We start from the raw sequence: 16455 nt of genomic DNA on the forward strand, positions 1-16455 counted from the left end.
ACTAGCTATTCTGATTGTAGCTTTTCAAGTAGCTTTTTACTGTATTGTATACCACTAACCATACATCCTGCATATCCATGCCTTATATTAAGTATGCCTGGACCAGGAGCTAAAATGAGCTCCTGGTCTCAAAGATGGCTCCTAGTCCTATAATTTGTAGTGTAAAATATTGGACATACCAGGAGTCAAAACTGGGCAACCATGGGATAAAAAAAAAGCCTGGGTGCTTGCTTAATATAAGCCTTGTGCATATCAGTAACAGACATGTTGATAACATTTGTTACATTTACAAGTTTTACCATGTTGTAAATAAAAACACACCTTATTAAATTTGTTAGGTTTCGTCAATATGAACCACACGAAATGACAATTTACGCCATGAATACTGATCAATCCTACACTGGCAATAATGAAATTGAGATACATGGGGTTTTTAAATTACACTTACTAGACAAGCTTATGATGATACAGGCTGTATCAAAATGTTTGGTACTCGTCATTTTTGGTGTTTATTGACAAGCCTACTTCTTCAAAATGCAACATCAGATCCTCTTGAAATGCCCAAGATTTATAGCTTTAAGACCTTTCATAACATTCATCTATAAATAAGGTAGCCCCTATGTTGCATTTCGATGTGGCAGTCTTGTCCATAATCACTGGAAACTGATGGGTACCAATCATTTTGATACTCCCTGTAGCTAAGATCACCAAATTTTACATGAAATGAAAAAAGTCTTTCCCTTTCTGTACAGGACAAAAAGCTTTTTTGAACACCAACAATAAAAAGCTTTTCTGAACAGCAACAATTGCTACTAACCTTAGGATCTCTGAGATGCAGAGATTTCTCTATAATAAAGCGTACATCACCAACCATAGGAAACCTCATTAATAACTCCATACAGTGAGTGTAGTCAGCTGCTATTACTGTGGATATAATGACACAAATCAACAAACATTACATAAGAATTAACAATTTTTGTTTACTAAACATAATTATACAAATGTTTCTTACAGTCTTTTTCAACTATTTACAGAAATGAAACCTTGGGCAAAACAAGGAAAACAGCAGTATTTGACAAATTTGAAGCCCCATTCAAATACATGTAGCTAATTTCTCTACTTAAGTAGAGAAATAACAGATTCATGTAAAATATCTTATTTAGTTTTTAATACACAGCTTTTGGCTTTGTCCAGTCCTATATGACTGATTGAATCTCACACACTCTGTCTCTTTTAAGGTAAAACTCAAAGCTCTCTCCTCTGAGCTCAGAGGGTCATGAACAAATTAATCGGGGTGTAAACTAAAATCCTCTTCATAAACATTGATGACATGTTGGGGCCTATGTATCAACTTAAAAGAGCCAGGTATATAGTGGCATTTGCTTTGAACAAAATGCATTAAAATTGGTAAAAGTGTGCTTTTATCCCAAGTATACTTACATAATTCCCTGACCAGCATCAGCATTGCAACATAGATATAATCCACTAGCACAAGACTAAAACTATCAGCAAAGATGGCATCCCATAACACTAATAAATCCATCAAGGTGAATTCTCTACCATAAAGAAGTCGTATCCACCGTCTGAAGTCAAGAAAAGAAATGAATAAGCGATATCGGCATTACAAATTCCATTGTGGGACAGTTTTGGTAACTCTGACCTATCGGGGAAATTGCTTATTATTCATTCATTTATTACCGTAATAATGTTATCATTAAAAATATTTGAAATCATTAATTTGTGAAACAACAAATTTGTGAAACAACCATGTTTGGTTTTTTTCATTTGTTTTTATTCTAGTAAAACCTTTTTAAACAATTTTCGTGATAGGTCAGAGTTCGATGTGTACCAAAACTGCAAAAGCTGTCCCACAATGCATTGGTGAGTTGGTTATTGACATGTTATTAGGGATGACCAATGAACCATCAACTTGATTAGAACACTCCCATAGACATGCAGGGAGCTCAACTGTGCACTGCTTGCACATACATTTCTAAATTGATCTCATTCTTTTATTTTTCTGTAAAATTTGGGAAGTTACTGCCAATTATATTTTGTAACTATCTTGCAAATTACAGCAACATAACTTATTTTGTTTTTCTGTAAGTGCGAGTCAAAATTGGTCCATCGCCACAGTGCGCTTAATTGCCAGTGGCTGAGTTTAGCACTGCTCAAGAATGGCACAAAATATTCAAATCAGTAAGATCAGGTGAAAAACGTGGCCTACTGAGCTGTAATTTGGCAGAGTTGCCAGTAATACCTCTATCATACCCTCTGTAAAAGGTTAAAAATTGAACAAGTAGATCTCGAGTTACAAATTAAATCACCAGCTTCCCTTTGGAATTTTTATATTCCTTTCAAATCATGTTAAGAAGACACCTTTCTGAACATAAATGTGAAGTTTCGTGCTCATTCGATGTATTGTTCACCTGATCTTAACCCTAAACGTTTTCTTATATTTAGGCCTATAACATCTACAACTTGCTGCTGGCTATACCTTGTTTAGGACTTTCAAAAGAAGTACCTGAATGTGCAACCATAACTGTTTCAAAATAGCCCGCGATAGTCATGCAGGTAACTCCGAGGTCAAGCATTGAATTGGTTTGAACAAAGATACTCATAATGTATTGAGTGCTACTTTGGTTTGAATGAGGAATACTACAGGAATACACATGAGCATGATGAGGATAATCTCTATTGTTGTGAATGAGTCAATGACCTTCAAAACTTAAGATTTTGTTTACATACACCTACTAATTGGTCATATTAAACCCAATAACATTGAAACTCTTGGTTGTGAAAAAAAAGTTCACCTACTTAGTGCAATTTTGATTTTGTGCCATATCGGCTATCTTGGATGATTTTTGGCAAATGTCCTCTAAATGCATGATTTCAATGCCTTGGTTTGAAAAAATAAGTTATGCCAGTGACTAGTTAAGTGCCATTTCATAAGAAACCCTTTGATACTTTCACAATATGCTTGTTTCATGTTTGCAAATATGTTAAAATAAAGAAATATATAAAGGTAAATATATGCTTATGCCAATTTTGCTCCCTAACTGCTATTTTTGGACCTTGTCATTTTATTTCGTTCCAATGACCGGTCAGAATGGGAAACTTTGATAATTCATAATTGAAAAGTTTTTGACCGATTTTGACCATTTAACCACCAAAATACTTCTGTTGATTAGTTCTACTCAGAAAACAATCTTTTGTAGCAATAGGGTCAACATGAAATTTTGATGGTTATCCCTAATGTTATTATTAGGTCTAGACATGTCTGTATTACAAGTAATAATGCAGTATCAAGTTTGTCAATTAGGCCAAAAAGAGGATTGTTTTCTTGTCCTCGTCCGACCACCTGTCCTAAACGAAAAATATTTCTTTATTATCTTCATCAAATATCTTGAATTATTCCATTGAAAAGTTGTCCGACACAAAGAAACTAAAAACTTATTTTCTGTGCTTTCAAAATTCATGACATTCATGTTCCCTTTATGCAGTGTTTTGGTATAGGTTTTAATCTTGTTCTTAATCATGTTAATTGGTTTTATATGTGCATAGTTTTTAAAAAACCAGTGTATTTTATATATTTGCTTTCCATGTATAAATTTGTATGTGTTATTATCATGTTTATTGTAAAGCGCTTTGAGATATTTTATTGTACTGCGCTATATAAGAAATAAATTATTATAATTTATTATTATTCCCCACTATCTGATATTCCAATATAACACAACTGCAGCGTCACATTTCTTCAATTTGCAATAGACCTCAAAGGTATTTGAATTGTGCATTTGAGAAACAAGCTTGTCCAAACAAAAGTGATGTTTACTAGAATTAAAGCATTAGATTGTGTCTCCAGTCCTTAGGCATAATTTTGTAGACCCGAGTGAGAATACATGAATGTTGACATACTATAGTTTAATCAGCTTGTAATCGGCAGGCCTTATAACATCAATATATTTTATTTCGATAAATATCTTCTGATATGTCGCAAGAAGCATCCTTATTAATTCAAATCTACATGTACTTTCTTTAAGATGCAAAATATAGACGAAACCGGTCAACTATATCACTCTTAAATGTGGGTCTACTTTTCGGCATAGTGGTAAATGCCTAACAATTCCCACCAATTATGAGCTGATCAAACTATGGTTACTATTGGGGGGGCAGAAAGCAAAAGTTTTACTGACCAACTGACCCATCTATAACTAGAATTATGTGGTTCAAAATTAAGGTGACCCCCACACAAATGTGTGTAAATAACAAAGGTTTGTAAATACAAATAATATACAATATGCAAATAAGCTCATTAATATTCATAAATATGTAAATAACATGATATAAAACTATACCGCAGGACAAGCAAACAACCATTTTTTTGCCTAACAAACAGATACTATGTACTACTTTGGGAGCAGACAGATTGAAAACATTCCAAAATATTTGCCTCAACAATGAAAACACACAATGTTATTTACTTGTAGATACTACATGTCTACTTTGAGCGCAGACTGATTACAAACTATGCCTCCTAAGTTAAAGGCAAAAGCTGATACACATATTTTATTTATTTACATATTCTGTGTTACTTGGGGCCAGATTAGTTGACAGTAGTAACATCTTTTCTTGTTTCAGTAAGGGATCGGACAGCAACATTTGCACAGTATTTTTTGTGGGATCTGAGAATGAGAGCACATCAGACACACTAAAATTGCATTCTGAATATTAAGAATGCCCTTCTGATAGCAATTAATTTTGATTTTTTTTTATGGTAAATTATTAAAAATTTATATTTTTAATATTTAACAGCCTTCGAAGTAAACTTTATAAATGTAATGATATGCACTAAAAGTGTATGTAACTGGGAGAAAAAGCAGACAATCATTTGAAAATTTTGACCATTTGTATTGAAGATATAGATTTTTTTACCAAAAGACCTAAAATTTGTATTATATCATGAATTTCACAAAATTAAAATAAATTGATATCAGAAGGGCATTCCTTGTATTCAGAATGCAATTTAGAGTGTCTGATGTATTCTCAGGTCCCACAAACATTACTGGGCAACATTGCTATCTAATCCCTTAAAAGGATATTATGATGAAAATTGCATATAATTAATTTAGTACCTTACCACATGGTTTGATTTAATGTATCATTTTCTTATGAATTTGTAAACTTAACATTTCCAATTCCTAACCATACATGTACATAAACAATATCCTACACGATTTTGCTACGAGGTAGATGGGGAATGCAGAGTAGTTCTCAAGTGCACAGCATGGTTGCCTCATTCTGCCCATGTGAATAAGTGAATCCAAAGTCCACTTGATCTATTGAAACTACATTCTGTGCATGAGAAAAATTACTGTAGCTCCTGGTCATGTTAAACAAGAGGTTAACTGGCAGCTATTCCAGGGTAACCAGTGGACAATTGAGCCTAGAGCCTGCCTATTTTTACCCCTTGATTCTGCACATAGCAACCACTCAACATCCACACCTTTTAGCTAAACATTGTAATTGTAAACAGCTACCCTTGCTATACTCTCATGTTACAACCATGTTACCTTGTAAGCCCCTGACCCCTGCATAAAGTTACATGCCAAAGGCCTGTTCTTGTATTTCCTAGGCTAGCCTTGTTAGACGCATATAATATTGTTATACTTTGATTAGCACCAAACTTTGCGTGGTGATATTTACAGCTGAAAATAGTGGATGTGTGGCCTATTATAGTTATAATGGATTTTTGCTTCGTTCTATACACAAAAATGTAAGGAAATATGTCAATTCTTGCAATAAAAGGGGTCTTCTCCGGATACAATTCTATCTTGATGTAGTAGCATAGTAGCCCTAGCTACTTCTCATAAAATAACCTTACATGCCAAAGACCTGTAGTTATATATCTAACCTCTAAACCATAACTACCTCTTATACTACTTAAAATATAAAAGTATTGTTATGAGACCCAGCCGTGTATCCATCATCTGATGTAACACGCTAGATACCATTATTGAGTTGTTCCACATGACAATAATGGTATCTACTGTGTCATATTAGGCATTCATAACCTCATTAATAAACGCGATGCATGCGATTCAATTAAATTTAGTTATTTGTGAAAACGTCAACGCAAATCAAGGTCATTAATATCTCACAATTGACCGCAAAATGCGTAATTGTTCAAAAGTAAATATTAGTATCCTCCGCTGGCTGCTGTATTTGGATTGCGCGCTACCATATTTGCCCAGATTGTGATACGCACTTATTATTACGCACTGTTATTAGTCGTCCTGTTTTAGCCTGATCGATTTTTGGAAAGGAAAGATGTAAAAATCATCTATTTTACAAACTTTTGAGCAAAATTTTGAGTTATTTTGTACATTGAAGAGATCAAAGTGACAGTTATGAATGAGGTGAATAACTTTGCATCGGTAATATGTCGGGCATTGTGAAAAATCTAAACATTTTGCATTGGACCTCGGAATATCCCTCGGTCGGGATATTCCTCGGTTCCAAAGGCAAAATGTTTAGATTTTTCACAATGCCCTCCAAATAACCGATGCGCAGTTATTAACCTCTAAATAGATAGATGGCTGGGTCTCAAAACAGTACTTTTATTCTCACCCTAAAATTATGTTTTGATCTAATTTATGTCCACTTTTGTGACCATTTCAATTAAATTCACTCCTGTCCATGAAGTTGGCAAATCTGCTAAAATCCCAAAAATATAGTATATGCATATCTATTGCAAGATATAACACGGCTCAGATATGAGGATAAGCCAATCAGATTACCAAAATTATTATATCTGTTTAGTGTTTAAGAATACCTCATACAGCTCTATAATATCTTTCCCCCTGATGTGGCAGTGACATGGTATAATAGACCCATAACTTACATGCCAAACACCTGTGGTTGTATTTCTAGCCTTGACAGATGCAAATACAATTCTGTGTCTTGGTTCTTCAATATAATCTCTTGTATCCTATTGATTTTCTTGACTAGCGGTGATGTAGGACTATAGTCCGGTGGCCTGGAGAATGGCTCAGCTCTTAGTAGATGGTGTTTCTTCTTGTACGCTCTGTGGTCCCTGCCATGTTGATACCATGGGTCCATTGTCTCCATGAGATGAGTAAACATTGTACTGTAATAGAAATATGACAAAAAATGTTTAGTCGATTATAACATTTTCCAGCTGCATAGACCTATCATTCATGAAGAAACCAAGGGCAATTTGTTCAGTTGACTGGTCACTGCCCTCTTTAGTGGATTGTTGCAATCTGACCATGTAAAGCATATGTGACACGATCTGGTCCATGGGGGCCAAAGGCGGCAAATTTGAAACTGAGATAAAGGTAAAAATATGGAGTAAAAACAATAAAATACAGAAGAAAATGCACATCACAAAGCCTCATAACTTTAGAACCAAGTATGCTAGGCCTTTGGTGTTTTCAGTATATGATAGCCTATTCTATGTGTAATGTAATAATTACAGTAACTCCAATTTTCAAAAATGCCTCCTTTGGCCCCCACGGACCAGATCGTGTCACACATTAATAATTTCAGCAGCTTCAGAAGAGAGCATACCTAACCATCATACCTATTGCTATCTGCTGTAGATAACAAACTCTGACCATCATTTATATTGCTATCTTCAGTAGGCATTAATCTCCAACTATGCACTACCCACTGCTATCTTCAATAGACAGCAATCTCTAATCATGTACTACACACTGCTATCTTCAGTAGACAGCAATCTCTGACCATTATATTACATACTGCTATGAACCATGGACAGCAATCTCGGACTACGTACAACGCATTTATATTTACAGCAGACATCAAACTGACTATGTACTACATGTTGCAATTTTCTATAGATCTCTGATGATGTACTTCACACTGCTATCTAGACAGCAATCTCTGACCATATACTACACATTGCTATATTTAGTTGATAGTATTCTCTGATGATGTCAGGCATGAATGGCGTTTTTGAGAACTGCATGTGAATTTGGCATTAAAAGGCCCAAAACAGGCTGAAAAAGACAATAAACCAATGTGTCAATTTGGACACCAAACTGCCTGAAATCAGGCAAAAGCCTGAAAATTCTCATGCCTGCAACATACTTCACACTGCTATCTTCAGTAGATAGCAATCTCTGACCATGTACTATACATTACTATCTTCAGTAGAAAGCAATCTCTGACCACATACTTCACACTGCTATCTTCTATGCTTTACACATTGCTATCTTCAGTAGATAGCAATCTCTGACGACGTAATGTATATTGTTATCTTCAGAAGAAAGCAACTGACCATGTGTATTGCTATCTACAGTAGACAGTAATCTCTATGTACTACAGATTGTTACCTTCAGTAGATACCAATCTCTGACTATGTACTACACACTGCTATCTTTAGTAGATAGCAATCTCTGACCACGTGCTACACATTACTATCTTCAGTAGATAGCAACTGACTATGTACTACATGTTACAATTTTCTATAGATCCCTGATGCCATACTTCACACTGCTATCTAGATAGCAATCTCGGACCATGCACTACACATTACTATCTTTAGTTGATAGTATTTTCTGACAATGTCAGGTATGAGAACAGCTTTTTTGAAATCTGCCTGAAAAAGTGTGTGAAAAGACAAAAAACAGGCTGAAAAAAAAAAAGCTTAAATCTGGACAAGAAAACTGCCTGAATTCAGGGAAAAGCCTGATAATTCTCATGCCTGCAACATACTTCACACTGCTATCTTCAGTAGATAGCAATCTCTGACCCCATACTACACATGTCTATCTTCAGTAGATAGCAATCTATGACCATGTAGTACACATTACTATCTCCAGTAGATAGCAATCTCTGACCACATACTTCACACTATCTTCAGTAGATAGCAATCTCTGACCCCATACTACACATTACTATCTTCAGAGATAACAATCTCTGACCATACTTCACACTGCTATCTTCAGTAGTAGATAGTTCTGACCATGTGCTACACATTACCATCTTCAGTAGATAGTATCTCTGACCACATACTTTACACTGCTGTCTTCAGTAGATAGCAATCTCTAACGACATAATGCATATTGTTATCTTCAGTAGAAAGCAACTGACCATGTACATTGCTATCTACAGTAGACAGCAATCTCTGACTATGTACTACACATTGTTATTTTCAGTAGATAACAATCTCTATGTACTACACGTTGCTACCTTCAGTAACATTGCTATCTTCAGATAACAATCTCTGACCATGTAGTACAGTGCTATCTTCAGTAGCTAGCAATCTCTATGTACTACACATTACTATCTTCAGTAGAAAACAATCTCTGACTATGCACTACACATTGCTTCATTCAGTAACATTGCTATCTTCAGTAAATAGCAATCTCTGACTATGTAGTACACATTGCTATCTTTAGTAACATTGCTATCTACAGTAGACAGCAAATCTCTGGCCATGTACTACACATTGCTATCTTCAGTAGATAGCAATCTCTGACCACATACTACACATTGCTATTTTCAGCAGACAGCAATCTCTGATTATGTACTACACATTGCTATCTTCAGTAGACAGCAATCGCTGATTATGTACTACACATTGCTATCTTCAGTAGACAGCAATCTCTAGGGTTATTGTTAAAGAAGGTATATGAGTTGCACCCTTTTTGTGAATACTGTCCAGAAAAAAACAAAAAACAAGTCAATTGACATTTAAGAAATGGTTTGGATTCAGACCGCACTGTCTCATTTGTATTGCATGTCTCAAAGTAATATACACCGACAGGAAACACACTACTCAAAAAAACAAATTATACGATCAAACTTGCATATTGCCATTCAAAACACACAAAAACATTAACATCGTATGTGACACAATTTAGTCCATGGGGGCCCGAAAGTGGCAAATTTGAAATTGAGATAAAGGCAAAAAATATGTAAAATTAAGTAAAAATATATAAGAAAATACACACCACAAAACTTACAAACTAAGTATGCTAGACCTTTGGGTCTGTATGCACTAAACAAGTTAGACCATGTCAAACATGAGACCTGATATATCTATGGAGGTTAGAATTAGGGAGGGATTCTTTTACTCTTTTTCTTTTCCTCCTTTACTTCTAGCAAAGTCAAAAAGTTGAACTGCGGCCATCTAATATTAAGCAACATGTATTTGCCCTTAACAAGATCTACAATAATATAAAGTCTGCACAAAAAGAAACTCAGCTGTTATAAACACGGCTACAGCTTCAGAACTAATAATTGTTTTCCACAATATTTCAACATAGAGGGAAGGATGAATTATTTACATGCATTTTGATACCACATTTGTCAAATGTTGTTCAATATTAACAACACAGTAGAGTTTTTAAAGAAAAATACCCAAATCTAAAAGTTGCAGTTTACAGCGATCAATGGTTATTATGCCAGCACGATAGCACGTAAAGCCCGCCATTATCTTCTCGCTTACTTCAAATCAATACAAATAGCTGCAACTTTTACATTCGGCTATTTTTTTCCAAAACACTGCTGTATTGTTAATATTGAACAAAATTGGACAAATTGGGTATCAAAATGCGCGTAAATAAACCATCCCTCTTTTTATGTTGAAATAATGTGAAAACAATTATTAGTTCTGAAGCTATGGGCGTGTTTATAACAGTTGAGTTTCTTTTTGTGCAGACTTTAGAATAAGGTATGTAAATATCAAAAAGTTCCTTCTCAAATACAACTAATCTCCATAGCTATACCAGGTCTTAACTAACTTGTTTTGGGCATACGAACCCAAGGGTTTTCAGTATATGTGATGCGATCATGCAAAATCAGTCGGAACTCAGAAATATTGATTTTGAGATATAGCTAAACAAAGGAAATATTTCCTTTTGTTACCTGTTGTTTTGGAAACTCTTTAATTGCTCATATCTTTGGAATTGGTTGTTCAATTTCAATGGAGTTTTCTGCAAAATCCAGCTTTGTAAATGCTTTTTACTATGCTATAAGAAACTAAAAATTCAATATTTCCGAGTTCCGGCTGATTTTGTTTGATCGCATCACATATGATAGCTGAATGTTTGTACAAGGTAATAATTATAGCAAGTCAATTGTCATAAATGCCTCATTTGGCCTCTATGGAGCAGATCGTGTCACAAATGACTATCATTTCACTTAGTAATAATCTGGCAACTGCACACTTGAACTACTGAGTACTGAAGTCCTGTGACACTGAAAAACATAACGAGGGTTCAGAACCAGAAAGCCATAACTCGCTCTCACAAAATGAGCATAAGTTGGCTCCTTGGTTTGGTCTTCAAAAATTAATGCAATCCTTCGCAATGTCTCTTGTTTTCTATTGAATTTTGTCATGATTAATGGACTGTATCTTTTATAGTGCCCTGATGACTTTATGCTCATTTTGTGGGAGCAGGTGATTGTGAGTTGAGGCTTTCTGGCTCTCACAACCCTCGATATTGGTCAGCACCAGACACAGACAAAGAAAGAATGCAAATCGGTATTGTCAGTTTCGGAATGTTTTGAGTAGTGCATCTCCTGTTATCATAGTGTATGTAGTCCAAACATTTAAAGCTTACATTATTAAATCAACTGCAACTCATGTTCTTGAATCATCAAATAGATGTCTGATACAGTATACAGTAATAATAATACATCATTGAAATGTCATCTCCGGTATATGACTTCATTTTCAAATGAAGAATTCAGACACGAACTATAATATAAGCTATACGCTGCTACGTGTTATTCATCAATATTAGACGACTGCATAAGGTATTGACTGTATCAATTAAAGGGCCTGGTCCAATTTCTTCATGTTCTATTCAGGCTTTTGTTTTTAGTTGTACCTCCTCAATCTAGCATTTTAGCATTTTTCTTGTCAATTGTGCCTGTTTTATTGGAAATAAATATCTTATTTTATTATTTTAAGTGTTATTTTGTATGAAATGGGCATAATTTCTTTTTGAAAGGACACACTTTTGATACTCTGATCATTTTAATTAGAGCCCCTCACTTTCAGAGCCCCTCACAATTGCAAAAAGTATTATAATTGTGACACAATCTGGTTCATGGAGGCCAAATGCAGCAAATTTGAATTTAGATACAAGGCAAAAATAGAAAATAGATATCACAAAACTTCTTAACTTTAGAGCCAAGTATGCTAGACCTTGGTGTTTTCAGTATATGGTAGCCTAAAATTTGTGTACGTTAATAATTATAGAAACTCAATTGTCAAAAATGCCTCCTTTGGCCTCCATGCAATCAAACAAAATTGTTTCGCTTGCTCAAGATTGCAACAGTTGGAGAAAGCTTGTAGTCGCCTGCTCCACAGCCGACTGATGATGACGATGGCCTCCATGGACCAGATTATGTTACAATTATAATGAAAGACTAATTTGCATCACTGGCAATCAAATTCTCTACGATCCTTGATTGGTTAATAGCGCGTACAAGGAAGGTCGATTTATCCGGTGCCGATCGGAGAAAAGGAATAGCAGTAAATGGCGAAAAATTACGTACTTTTACAAGGCAAAAAGCAACTTTTCTAACAAGGCGGTAACATGGTGCCTTCGCGAAAGAAAGTTTCCTACAATAAAATGAATAAATACCTAACTTTTGAGATGGTTTGTATGTTTGTAGGTGCAAAATTATTCAATAAGGCGCCCGGTTTTACCGCCATGTTCAGCTACTCATATCATCACGACACTTGTAAACAAACCGTGGTCGAGTTTGATTGACAGATGACGTCAGACGCAAACTAGTCTTTTTATCTTTGTCTTTCATTATACATAAAAACATTGTCAAACAAACATACACACAGCAACCTTTGGATACATTATATTTTCATCTAAACTCTTCATAATATACTTACTATGCATCATGCTCCATGAAGTCTGGGTCCAACACAATCTTAACCATTTCCCTGTAAAGGTAGAAAAAAATTGTAATTTATATTAGTACATGTATCAGACTGGATCAACCAATCATATTGCCACCTCATTCTAACCATTTCTAATGTTATGTTATTTCTATTTTATTTACTGAAAGGCACAAACATTAGTCATATTGGTCAGTATACTGGTTATTAATTTAATTGTATTTTCAGGGGAAGATGGCACTACATGAGTAGCAAGTAAATTATAAAAGTTTAAGTTATAGTTTGGAGAAATAAATTAACCATTATTGTCCACTCATTCTAACCATTTCAAATGTTATGTTATTTCTATTTTATCTACTAAAAGGCATAAACATTAGTCATATTGGTCAGTATACTGGTTATTGGCTTTTTATTGTATCGGGGGAAGATGGCACTACATGAGTAGCAAGTAAATTATAATTAAAGTTTAAGTTATAGTCTGGAGATATACATCAACCAACCATAATGCCACCCCATTCTAACCATTTTCCAATGTTATGTTATTTCTATTTTATCTACTGAAAGGCATAAACATTAGTCATATTGGTCAGTATACTGGTTATTGACTTTTCATTGTATCAGGGGGAAAAGTGGAATTACGGGAGCAGAAAGTAAATTGTAATTCAAGTTTAAGTCATTGTCTGGACAGATAAATCAACCAATTATGATCGCATCATTAATTTGAATCCATTTCTAATGTTATCTGTCTTACCTACTTAGAAAGGCAAACATAATCATTTTTCAGTATACTGCTGATTATATTTTTATTTGGGGGGGGGGGAGAGGACCACCAAACTAAGATATTCTAATTATTTGCCCCAAGGACTAATAAGTATCTGCACAACCTACTTTAAAATCCATTTTCTTATCACTGATCTTGTTGAAATGTCACAGGAGTCGCCCATATGACGTAAATCAAACAATGATTAAACATCATTAGAATTGCTGATGTCTTTATAAGATAGTCTTGAGACATGTCTACTATCTTAACCAAGGGAGTTTATGTTTTAATAAAAACCTTACGTATTTTGTTCAGTATATTACTTGGCACCATGACATCTCAAATTCTAGTTCATTTGAATCACTGAAACTAAATGATATTTTTAAGAAGTATGCCCCAAAACTAGTAGTAGAACTAGTAGAAACCAATTGTTAAAGGAGTATTTTGTGATCCTAGCATCCTCTATTTATGTAATTTTTCATTAAATATCCACACAAAAAACCTATTCCCAAAATTTCGATATTGCCTTTGCGAGTTATGCATGATTATGTGTATTACACTGCTCCATAGACAATGCGTTGTAATTTTGTTCTGGTGCACCAGAACGTAATTCAAATTTCACAATATCTTTGCTAAGCGAATTAATCTGCAAGAAATATTTTGTACATAAACATTATGTAGCCAGAGGTTTCCAGTGATATAAAAATCTCAACTTTTTTTTTGAGAAAAGTGGGGGATGAGGCTGTGGATCACGAAATGCCCTTTTAACATGGTTTTGATATGATTTAGTTTCCAAGTGATCTTGTAAGTTTACAGGTAAAATTCGTAGCTGTATCGTCAAGTACAACATGTTGCATTTTTCTGCAGCACACACATAATTGGTAACTCCCACATTAACAGCAAAATATATCCAGTATTCACATTTGATGAAGCTATGACATTTTGAAAGTTGCACTTGTTATCCTAGCAGTAGAGTCTAAAGGTAATTCAAAGCTATCACCTATATGATCCATACGACATGCCAAAATGATATTTGTGAAATGTGTAAGTACAGCGTAACAATAAAACATATTTTGTGGAAACTCAAACTCTGTAAAATGACCAGAGGCGGATTTAGAGGCGGCGCATGGCGTCCCTCTATTTTTTGACTATCAAAGGGCGCTGGTAACTTACAAATACAAAAATTTTAAGAAATTTAAAAAAAAGGAACAAATTCGGCCATGAACAGCAAACAATGGGCCAAAACCGTTGAGTTTTCGAGGGGGTAACCCCCTTTAACACATTTTTTTCTTCGTCTACCACAAGGCGCCCCCTTTATCAAAAATTCCTGGATCCGACCCTGATGACCCTTTAAAGATTTGCCTCCTTGGTCTTTTCAGTTCATAACCGATGCTCACAAGACCTCAGGCCGCCATGTCCTGTGTTTAAACACTGCTCAAATGCAGTGTAACCAAGCTTGTAGATAAACACTACATACACACATAAGCAGGCAGGCCTCATTACAACATGACATTCTAAGCAATAGAAAAGTATCCGTATCAAATGTGTGTCCTCTCACATTGGCAACAAGACAGCTGCTGGTTCATCCATTTGGATTTATCTGTACTAGGAGGCTATAAATTATAGCCACACAAATGTTTGGGTTGCCTCTGCTTATAGGTTTGGTTACTTAGTAATAGTATGCCTGTCTGTCGGTCAGAAACTTTTCAATAGCCTGAATCAGGATTCACTTGTATTTTATGTATTTTGAGCTGATCAATGGAGAACAATGAAGCATTTTCAGAACGACCCTAACTTAATTAAGAAAAGTTTAGCTTTTTCTGATTCCATAGCAGAAGTAAGAACCATATGATGTATCAAAAGAACTTACAAAATCAACGCAGAATCTAATAAATATATGATACTTATAGGGGCTATGATTGTGTATTTTCTTACAAAGCAATCACAGTATTGAAAGAACTCACTGGTATTTGGCATTTGGTATTTGATAAAAGCATTGAAAGTGCAGCTGTGTGTAATTGTTTTATAAATGTTGGAATTCTAAGTATTATTGCTCAAATGTGTACTGTTCAAGTACAGATGAATGCAAAATGCCATTAGTTGCTCAAATCAAAGGCCATAATTCTCATGATGAACATGAATAGTATTATATGGCTAGTATAATGACTGGTCATCAGAGGCATGCTAACCGGATGCTGGGGTGGATGGTCAAGTTTCCCCCTGGGTTTCAAAAATACCAGGACAAAATTGACCAAAAGTTGTAATGGGTATCTTCCTCTGGCCTGGTTTTAGGTCATAATTGTCCTTATTTGCACTCATTTTGTAAATTTTTGTGTGGTTTGGTCTCATTAAAGTCATTTTAATAATGGGTCAACGGGACGATGTGGACATTTCCCCCTTTGCTTGTTGGCCCTGGTACGCCCCTGCTGGTTTTAAACCAACCACCTCTACCCCCGCTACCATGAAGGTAATGTGTTTAAAATTGACAGATTTCGATCAAGTGTGGTTTCCTTTAGTTTCAGTAGTCAGTCACGTTTGTGGCATCTGATGACATTCATATTCATCCTATGCAATGGATGAATCAATCATACATGGTTATTATTCACAAAACAAACATGGACAAACATAGCATACAGAAATCATAACTGATGAAAAAATATTATATTTCTGCACACCATAATATGTTTGTCCATATTGCCAGTGGAAAACTATTAAACATTGATTTTTACATTGTGTTGGATGATAAGGAATACCAATGCATGGACTCTACAAATTA

At 34.9% G+C, this 16455-nt stretch overlaps 1 protein-coding gene across 8 annotated transcripts in view; it reads right to left on the reverse strand.

The window, feature by feature from the left end:
* LOC140138510 (TBC1 domain family member 5-like) overlaps window positions 1–16455 on the reverse strand; it is a 142003-nt gene that overhangs the window by 12509 nt on the left and 113039 nt on the right. For all 8 annotated transcript variants that reach the window (XM_072160790.1, XM_072160468.1, XM_072160399.1 and 5 more), the window contains 4 exons: window positions 12914–12964; window positions 6905–7150; window positions 1441–1583; window positions 818–924 (listed from right to left, as the gene is read on the reverse strand). In XM_072160790.1, the coding sequence (XP_072016891.1) occupies window positions 818–924; window positions 1441–1583; window positions 6905–7150; window positions 12914–12964 (547 nt within the window). The remainder of the gene's footprint in view (window positions 1–817; window positions 925–1440; window positions 1584–6904; window positions 7151–12913; window positions 12965–16455) is intronic.

This window comes from Amphiura filiformis, chromosome 1, assembly GCF_039555335.1.
Source record: "Amphiura filiformis chromosome 1, Afil_fr2py, whole genome shotgun sequence".
Classification (NCBI taxonomy): domain Eukaryota; kingdom Metazoa; phylum Echinodermata; class Ophiuroidea; order Amphilepidida; family Amphiuridae; genus Amphiura; species Amphiura filiformis.